Below are 10,185 nucleotides of genomic sequence, written 5' to 3'. Positions count from 1 at the left end.
GTTGTAACAACCCTGCTGGCTTTTGATGTTCAACACTTGGAAAGGAATTCAGCTATATCCCACTTCATACCTTGCCACCAACATTGACGCCTCAAATCATGGTACATTTTAGTTTCTCCAGGGTGTATTGTGAACCAAGATTGATGAGCTTCCTTCATTACCTCCTTCTCCTGAGCTTCCATAGGAAGACAAAGTTTATTGAAGAAATAAATCCCACCATTAGAATGTATGCTCCAACCTTCCACTGCGTCACCTACCATAATTCGAGTACATGCCCTCTAACTCTGTACCTTTCCTTTGAGCTTGAATAACCTTATGCAATATTGTTGGCTGAGCCACCAAGTACAAAAACATGCACCAGAATCACATACATTAAAACAAGGATTGAACTCATTGATGCAATCCTACATTTTCCACCAAAAAACTACCAATCCAGATAACACAAATTGAGCTTTTCTACTTAAGGCATCAGCAACCACATTGGCTTTTCGTGGATGATATTGCAAGGTAAAGTTAAAATCTTCAAGGGTTTCAATCCATCTCCTTTGCCTTGCCACCCACAGGAGTCTCAACACATAATGAATAATGAAGGGGAACAAATTCTATGTCTAGCATGGAGGCACATGATGCAGAAATAAAAGAGTGAGTAGCTCAAAGATCAAATAAAACATGTGCCCAAGTGCTAAAACATAAGATCATACCTTCCACTAAGGCATTTGACTTTGCATTTTGTGACCCCAATGCATAAAATCTCTCCCTTGTTGTCCTTGCTCTGGCTTCTGTCTAGGCTTCCCTTGTCTAAAGTTGTAACAACTAGTACCAATGAATTAAATAGGCAATAATGATTATCTTAGTACGTAACTTTAAGCATGATTAATTAGATGTTAAAACTAGTTTAGTGCTAATCTTGTTTAATTATGAATTAAACTTTGATTAAGGTTAAGTGGGATTGGTTAATGACTTAAGCATGCTTATTAGGTTCTTAGGGGCTGATTAGGGTTATGAAAACCTAAAGGACTAATTGGTAATTATGGGTTTTATTTTTTATAACTTGAAGGACTAAAGTGCAAAATTGGGAAATTGGAGTTAGTGGAATGCCAGCTCCTACAGGCCACCTCATGCTTGGCTACTTGGAGACCCCTTTAAAAGGGGCTACAGCTCGTTTTGCACCAGTTCACCTACAGCAACTTGGGTTAGAGAGAGGATCTAGAGAGAGAAATTGTAGATTTGAGGTAAGCAAGTTGTTTATTTTTATAATTTTTTTATTTTGGTTCCTAATGGTATGCTGAAAAGAATTAACGGTAAAATTTGTATAAAAGTTTAGTGTAATTAGATATAACCACGTTTTAGTTAAAAAAAATCGTAATTAATTAAAGTTTAAAGTATTTTAGCTTAAGTATTTTATTAATGGTAAGATCAAAATGAATCTTTGTTTAATTTTGTTTGATTGAAAAATAGATTAGTAAACATGTGATTAATTGGGTTATTTGGACACTTGGGATTTGTTAATAGGTTAGGTTTTAAGAAAATCAAAAGAATTATTGTTTGGTAATTAATTGGGGAATATGAGAATTTAAAAAATAATAATAACAATAATTTGTTAGTAAGAAAGGAAAATTTCATAAGATTTAAGAGAATAAATTTTAATGGTTAGGAAAACCTAAATTATGTTGTTTCATTTCAATTCCTTGTAATAGAAGATCGCCTATATAGAAGAAAAACAAAAAGGAAACCGGTGTAAGGTAGGGAATGTTATACTATCCAAGGGTGTATCAAATTTCATGCCACTTCTATGATTTCATAAAATGTTTTAATGTGTCATTGCATCTCGGTTTATTGTCTTGAAATGTTACATTGAAATTGGAACGCATATTTGTATGAAGATTCATGGTTCAATGTTGTGAAAATGGTTCATGGTGTGGTTGCATTGACAAAAGGATATGGAATAATCATAGATGATATTCAGAGAATTGATTGATGGGAAGTATTTATGTGATGCTACAAGCATTATATTATGATATATTATTTATGTGGGACAGTGGGTCCTTGGCCAAAAGTCCCTAATGCCCTCGAGGAAGACACTCCCATGTGGGTGTATGGGGTTAGTCTTGTTCTTGGGTTTTAGTCCCTAATGACATGGGGTTGGTTCTGCCCTTGGGTATGAGTCGCAAAAGACACGGGGTATGACTTGCCCTTGGGTGAGGTCCCAAAATAGTCAGTATTATATTGATCAAGTATCTTATGGAGCATTGATATCTGATGTGTAGATTGGTGGGAGTTATCAGTTTATCAGTTAATGGTTATAAAATGTTTATCATGCATGCTATTAAACGTTTCATTCAGGGTTTTTAAGGGTATGCTTAAGATGGTTATAAACTTTCCTACTGAGTTTTGAAGTCAACCTATCCCTTCCACCTCTAAATGCAAGTCAGAAGAACCATGCAGGAAATAATGCTTGAGCAATGCTTTACTATGATTGGATGTTGTTTGCCCGCATTGAAAGTCTTTTGAGACCTTGCCTTTTTGTGGACCCTCACCCGATCCACCGGACCGACGCGGCTCGCTTTTAAAAGAAAAGAAAGAAATGAAAAAGTTGGTGTTTTCCAGTTTTGAAAAAACCCACCCCCGGTGAGGAACGGTGTTGTTTGGAGTCGCCACTTACTTTTTATTTTTGTTTTTAAAATGGGGAAAATTAAGTAAGAACAAAAACCCCTAATGACCCCAGTATGGAAAAAGCGGTCTACGAAAACTAGATTCTGGGTTCTGGGATCAGGTTACTCGTTGGGAAGGTACCTCATGCGAGGTAGCACCCCTCTAGGCCCGAAACTCGGTCTCTACTAATGAATTGGGTATGTGGGAGCATATGGGTCAAAGGTCAAATGAAACCCTAGGCTAAATAGATGTCATGAATCACACAATCCTAATTGGTATTTGGCATGCATATGAATTCAACCAAACAAAATAATGGGTGCGTACCTATGGTCCCTAGCCAAGCGCTGCATAAAAGGTCAGCCAAACACAGATAAACACATAACAAACATTCAAGATTAAGCACCATGCATGCATATGAATTCAACAACCAAAGCCAACGATGCGTACCTGTGGTCCCTAGCCAAGCGCTGCAGCAGAGGGTGAGTCAGTCACGCAACATGTATTCAAAATCAAGCATTAAAGCTTGTGCCAAAAAGGAAGATAGCTGGTTGAAAGCTGGTTGAAATGAGGTAAGGGACTCCCCAAATGTCATACAAATCGAACTAGACTCATCTAGACCACACCACCCATAACTTCCAAATTGCCCATACTAACTGAAATCAAACACTGACTTAAACCTTCAAGATGGCTCACAAGTGCCCTATAGCAAATGGGTTTGAGCCCCCATGGATAAGGGCTCGAAAAAATGCCAAAATCGAGGGCTACCTAAAGTCCTCCAACAGAACAGGTTGAACTAGTTCTCAACTGGTACAACCTATTGAGAAGAATTCCCAAATTTTTCTAGAAAACTCCTAAATGAGTGAGGATTCAAACAAAAAAAAAGACACTCAATCCCGAGCTCGGATGAGTGAGAACCAGACAAAGAAAGGCAGGTGTTCCTCATGGCTAACAGAGGCAGCCAGCTATGGTGCTGAACCGGTTGAACCGGTTCCCAACCAGTTCAGCCGGTTGATAAAAAATCCCAAATTCGATCAGAAAGTTCCTAAGTGATTAAGGAAGCAAACAAAAGAAACAGTTCTCAATTTCGAGCCCGGATGAGTGAGAACCAGACAAAGAAAGGCAAGTGTTCCTCATGGCTGACAGAGGCTGCCAGCTATGGTGCTGAACCGGTTCAGCTGGTTGGTAAAAAATCCCAAATTTGGTCAGAAAGTTCCTAAGTGATTAAAGAAGCAAACAAAAGAAACGGTTCTCAATTCCGAGCCCGAATGAGTGAGAACCAGACAAAGAAAGGCAAGTGTTCCTCATGGCTGACAGAGGCTGCCAGCTATGGTGCTAAATCGGTTGAACCGGTTCCCAACCGGTTCATCCGGTTGGTAAAAAATCCCAAATTCGGTCAGAAAGTTCCTAAGTGATTAAGGAAGCAAACAAAAGAAACGGTTCTCAATTCCGAGCCCGGATGAGTGAGAACCAGACAAAGAAAGGCAAGTGTTCCTCATGGCTGACAGAGGCTGCCAGCTATGGTGTTGAACCGGTTCCAAACCGGTTCAGCAGGTTGGTAAAAAAATCCCAAATTCGGTCAGAAAGTTCCTAAGTGATTAAGGAAGCAAACAAAAGAAACGGTTCTCGATTCCGAGCCCGGATGAGTGAGAACCAGACAAAGAAAGGCAAGTGTTCCTCATGGCTGACAGAGGCTGCCAGCTATGGTGCTGAACCGGTTGAACCGGTTCCAAACCGGTTCATCCGGTTGGTAAAAAATCCCAAATTCGGTCAGAAAGTTCCTAATTGATTAAGGAAGCAAAAAAAAGAAACGGTTCTCGATTCCGATCCCGGATTAGTGAGAACCAGACAAAGAAAGGCAAGTGTTCCTCATGGCTGACAGAGGCTGCCAGCTATGGTGCTGAACCGGTTCAGCCGGTTGGTAAAAAAAATCCCAAATTCGGTCAAAAAGTTCCTAAGTGATTAAGGAAGCAAACAACAACAATCATATGTGGCCTTTATTATCCACACCCAAGCTATACAATCTTCATATCAAAGGGAAGAAAAGATGATGTGGAAGGAGAAAAAGCATATGAAGACGAGGAAGATAAACTGTAAGTAAAAAAAATTCAGCATGCTTACCTCAGAATCTCCACCAAATATGATCCGTGTATGCAGATGATGACTTCCAAAACTGAGATGCTGTCACTCTCCTCTTCAAAAAACCACAGTGCTGAAGCTTTCCCCCACGCTCTCAACTCAGAAGATGCTACTGACCTTTTGTTTTTCTCACCAGCAAAATTTCCCCTCTCCAAAATTTCCCCCCCTCTCTTTTGCTCTCCTATCCTCTCACCTTTTATACTCATACCCCTCTTAGCATTTGAGCCTCTTGGATTCCTTCCCCTTCAGCACCGAAATCCCCTTCATCAGCATGGGAACCACACCCCTCATTACTTCTCTTAAACTTACAAGGCCAGCTCACTCCTTCAATTTTCAGCTTGCTTCACCACCAAGAATCCATATGGATTCGTGGTGGGCTGCAAGGAACCCAAACCAAGGCCCAAAATGGACCCACAACATTGCCCAAAACCGATCTGGAGCTTACGGGCCTGAGCCATGTAGGATTTGGGCCTCAAAATTACTAGAATTAGTGTTTTACCTCAGCTGACTCAATGAACCGGTTGAACCAGCCGAACCGGATGCCAACTGGTCGAACCGATGGAAAAAAATTCTGAAAATTTGACAGAATGTTCTTAGTAGAGTAAGGAATCCATTCAAAATAAACGGTGCATACTTCCAAGTTCGGAAGAGGGAGATATGATCAAAATAATTACCAAAAATCAGTGTTCTACACCGGCTGACTCGATCAACCGGCTGAACCGGCTGCCAACCAGCCAACCAATTGTAAAAAATTTTTGAAAATTTTACAGAATGTTCCTGGAAGAATAAGGAATCCATAAAAAGAAACGGTTGTTGATTCCGAGTTTGGATGAGGGAGATATGATCAAAACAAGACCGAGTGCTCCGAACCTCAACATGCCCCTATAAACTCCAACTAAGCTAAGACATCGGGATGACCCCACTTCCTTCCTATAGCGTGATGTGAACGACTAGGAAAATGGTCATGGTGACCCTCCAAAATGAACCACATATGCACCACAGACAAACCCACACGAGGCTCGGACACCGACTAAGCCCAAAAGGGGCCCTAGTGGTGCCATATGCGAATGATGGGTGGATGTGACACCCGAAGGAAAAATGCCAGTGTCGAGGGACAAAATTGAGGGTCTACAAATATGCCCCTCTTCAGTAGAGTGAATGAACGAGTGAATTGTGAGTGCGAAGTGCATGTAATGCAAGAGTGAAATGAACTCTAGTGAAGAACCCAAATGACCAATAATTTTGTCCCCACCCAACAATAAAGAAGGCTAAGGGAAATAAGTCATGTTGACCGAATGGACTATGGGATCTAGGCACGATGTCGGAGAAAGATAAAAGGAGACCCGATCATGATGCCGGGAAAGATTAGGGATTTGATCCAGGCGAGTACCGTAGAAGGGTCTGGGAGAGTATCGGAAAATAATGGAATCCGGGCGAGTACCGGAAAAGGGTTAGGGCAAGTACCGGAAACAGTGGAATAGGGGATCGAACTCGGGCACGATACCGAGGAACCACCGAACTAAAAGGGGGTAGGGATGCCATTACTAAGGCTCAAAACACCTAAACAGAGAGGGGATGCCTTAAAACAAAACTTAGAGCAAAATAGGGGGACTCAAGATGCAACCGCTGACATACTAACCTTGATAACAAAGGAGTATGCCCCAGTATGACGTCCAGGGACTGCCAACAGATGACTCGAAGAAGCCAGAAATCAAACACCTTCATCATGACAAAAGAAAAGGGTAGGCCCCGATGTAACACCAGAAAATGCCGATAAATGACAAGCGAGAAATCACAATCACCACTAACAAATGGAAAGAAGGGGTATGCCCCTATAGGACAAACTCACAAATGTGACCAAGGGTGAAAGAAAGGAGTTATGCCCCAGTCTAAGATATCAATATCATGTCAGAATCCTATAACCGCACATATGGTTAAAGTCAGAGAGCTGAAAATATCGCAATCATCCATTTCTAAGGAAAAAAAAAAAAAAAACCCTCCACTCTAATCCACAACATCCAATATCCACAAAAACTGATAGGGGATATGCCCCAGTGTGTACATCTGAAACTCAAATATCTTAATGAAAACTCTGGAATACATCACTGAAGACCCACTCATTTGAACTAACAAACAAGACAATGAATGGGGTATGCACCCCTGTTGGGTCGATGAATACCGTGAATCTGATCTCGGGTCAGACCTTAGAAGCACTCTGCTATATGAAGAAACTGGGCTGAATGCGGGGCTTACTCAAACTTTGATGTCCATAACATTACTAGGCGAAATGGAATGCCTGCGTACATGTATAAAGAGCCAAAGCCAGCATGCAAGGATGGGAGCATGCCCTAGTATAAATGTGTCAAAACATCAGGCAAAGGTGCCCTCAACGGTCCCAACTCTCTGTATCATCTATCTCTGATCATGGACCTAAGGCAAGTAAACTGAATGGAAAGACAATATGTGACCCTCGATATCCCCCGAAGTAATGGAGACCTGTCAACATCCCATACTCAATCAGTAGACGAAGCCTGTCCGAATGAACCGCATCGAAGCAAACACGAGATCTCATGGCCTCAGGGTGGTCTTACGACTCGGACCATAATGTAGGCCAGGGGTAAAAGGTGAATGAAACGATGGGAAACAAAGGCCCAAATCTCCCAATAGATAATGCCAAACCCCTGTGTGCGCAATGTCAAATATTGCAGAACCATGTGAACAAGGTGACTCAACCCTGCATCCAAATAAAAAAACAAACAATAGGTGATACGCACCAAAGAACTCATCGTTCATGAAGTGAAACGATGATCGACGAGGATAGAAGCAGACGAAAAGGGACAAGATGAATGATGAATGGGTGTAGAAGAAAATGGAGAAACCAACTGGGATACAAATATAGCAATATGTGACAACGACGAACAACTCATCCTAAGAACGCCAAATCAAAGCAAGTCACTATATGATGGGAATGGTGATGTAGACAATGATCCAAGGGCCTAGTGCCAAGGAAACCCAAACCTCACTCCCAATGTGTCGCCTAGATCCATGGTGAGAAGGATCGTACAACGCTCTCATCTAACTCTTAAAGGAAAAAGAAATCTCTCAAACCCAAAACCACCTCTGATGATCCCAAGTATATCAACGAATACCAAACAAGCACAATTTTTCCTTTTTTTAATTTTTATTTTATTTTATTTTTTCCTTTTTCCTTTTTTTTTTTTTTTTGGGCCGAATTCCATACTATCACAATCCAACAAAAAGAACCCCAAACCTCCAATCTTGACTGACCCCTTCAACCTAAGAATCTTGGATCAAAGCCTACAGGCGGAACAAAGGGTGTGACAAACCTGACTGGTAGCTCTGGGACGAGAGCACATCATCATCACACAAGGGAAAACAAAAGCGAAGTGAATAGAGATGATAGAAACTGGACTAACAGGTAGACGGTGTGAAGATGCAAAATGGAGACGAAAAGAAACAGGTAATGATGCAAGAAAGAACAAACGAAGAATGACACCATGCCCACAATGCTCATAGATCCAATCAATAAATACAAAGCGCACAAGGGTAGGCCCCCAACCCAGGTCAGAAAAGGTATGCAAGGCTGAATGAAAGAAAAGGCCATAATAAACCACGTGAGGCTCAAAGGGCTAGCAATAGTATATATCAATGCATGGGTGTGCAATAGGGAATATGGCTACTCGAAGTGACGGCCACCCATCCTCTGACCATGATCTCACGCATAAAACTTCTTCAGCTGATCCACATTAACTGGCTCTGTGAACTGATTTCCGTCTAGGTCTGTCAACCAGGCAGCTCCCTCTTGAGTCAGATCTCGGATGACATAAGGCCCACTCCAACTCGGTCTAAACTTGCCTCTAGGGTTGCTGATCAATCCCCTGAGGACTTTCAAGACTAGGTCACCTCTCTGGAATTTCCTAGGCTTGACCCTCTTTTGAATGCACGGGTCATCTTCCTCTGATAGGCCTGAACATGATCTGCTGCCCTCAATCTCTTCTCATCCAACAGGCTAAGCTGATCATAACGAGACTAGGCCCACTCGGCCTCGGATATATGCTGCTCTAGTGCTACTCTCAAAGATCTCATCTCAATCTCAATAGGTAGCACTGCCTCCATACCATACACCAAAGAATACGGGGTAGCTCCAATAGAGGTACGAAAAGATGTACGATAAGCCCACAATGCGAAAGGGAGCTTCTCTGACCAATCCCGAGAGGTCTCGACCATCTTTCTCAAAATCCTCTTGATATTCTTATTTGCGGCCTCAACTGCTCCATTAGTCTGTGGCTTGTATGCAGACGATCTGTGATGCTGAATGCCATACTCTTGAATCAACGTGTCCACCTCGCCCTTGAAATGCACCCCTTTGTCTGAGATCAACTCATGAGGGACCCCGTATCGGCATATAATATGCGATCTGATGAACTTGGCCACTCTAGCCGCTGTCAACTTAGCATAAGAAGCAGCTTCCACCCACTTGGTGAAATAGTCAGTGGCAACCAAAATGTACTCATGCCCACTGGAAGACTTGGGCGAGATCTTCCCAATAATATCAATACCCCATACTGAAAATGGCCAAGGAGATGCAAGTGCATGCAACTCAGAAGGTGGCACGTGTATCAAGTCTCCATGCATCTAACACTCCTGACATCTCTGTACAAACTGGCAACAATCTGTCTCCATGGTCAACCAAAAGTAGCCAGTCCTCATGATCTTACGTGCTAGCATATGACCTCCCATGTGTGGGCCACAGACCCCTGCATGAACCTCTCTCATCACTCGATTTGCAGATGCACGGTCTAAACATAATAATAACAAGCGCATCCTCGCAAACAACAAATCTGGTGGCCAACTGTCTCAATGCTCTCCTATCCTTGGTCGAGGCTGACTCTGGGTAAGCACCGCATGACAAAAACTGATAAATATCATGATACCATGGCAGCTCAATCTGATCCTCTATCTCTCCAATCAGACAACAGTAAGCTGGTGCAGACCTAGTCTCAATCAACAATGGCCTAACATTCACCCCCGCAGGGATCACAATCAGAGAAGCCAAGGTGGCTAATGCATCGGCAAACTGATTCTCCGCCCTGGGCAAATGTATATACCTTAACACATCGAATCTATCAATCAACAGGTCCAAGTAAGCATGGTAGGGTTTCAGTTTCTCATCCCATGTCCTCCAGATACCCTGAGTATGCTTTATAACCAAGTTGGAATCCCCGTGGATCTCCAACTGTCTAATGCCAAGATCAAGTGCAGTCTCCAAACCTGTAATGCAAGCCTCATACTCTACAATATTATTCGTCAACCGGTGATGATAAAAAAATGCTAACCGGACTGATCTGGGGATATGATCACCCTGTGGTGATATCA

General features: G+C 42.3%; 1 protein-coding gene across 1 annotated transcript; it reads right to left on the bottom strand.

Moving 5' to 3' along the window:
• Positions 1-7,218: 7,218 nt before the first annotated feature.
• Positions 7,219-9,444, bottom strand: LOC132253882 (uncharacterized). Its single transcript, XM_059737225.1, has 2 exons — positions 9,070-9,444; positions 7,219-7,284 (listed from the first exon to the last, which is right to left on the bottom strand). The coding sequence occupies exons 1-2, from the start codon at positions 9,442-9,444 to the stop codon at positions 7,219-7,221; spliced, it is 441 nt and encodes a 146-aa protein (XP_059593208.1).
• Between the last annotated feature and the right edge of the window lie 741 nt (positions 9,445-10,185).

This window comes from Vitis vinifera, chromosome 6, assembly GCF_030704535.1.
Source record: "Vitis vinifera cultivar Pinot Noir 40024 chromosome 6, ASM3070453v1".
NCBI classification, from domain to species: Eukaryota; Viridiplantae; Streptophyta; class Magnoliopsida; order Vitales; family Vitaceae; genus Vitis; species Vitis vinifera.
Note: the sequence above shows the minus strand (reverse complement) of the source record. Positions and strands in the feature narration are given on the sequence as shown.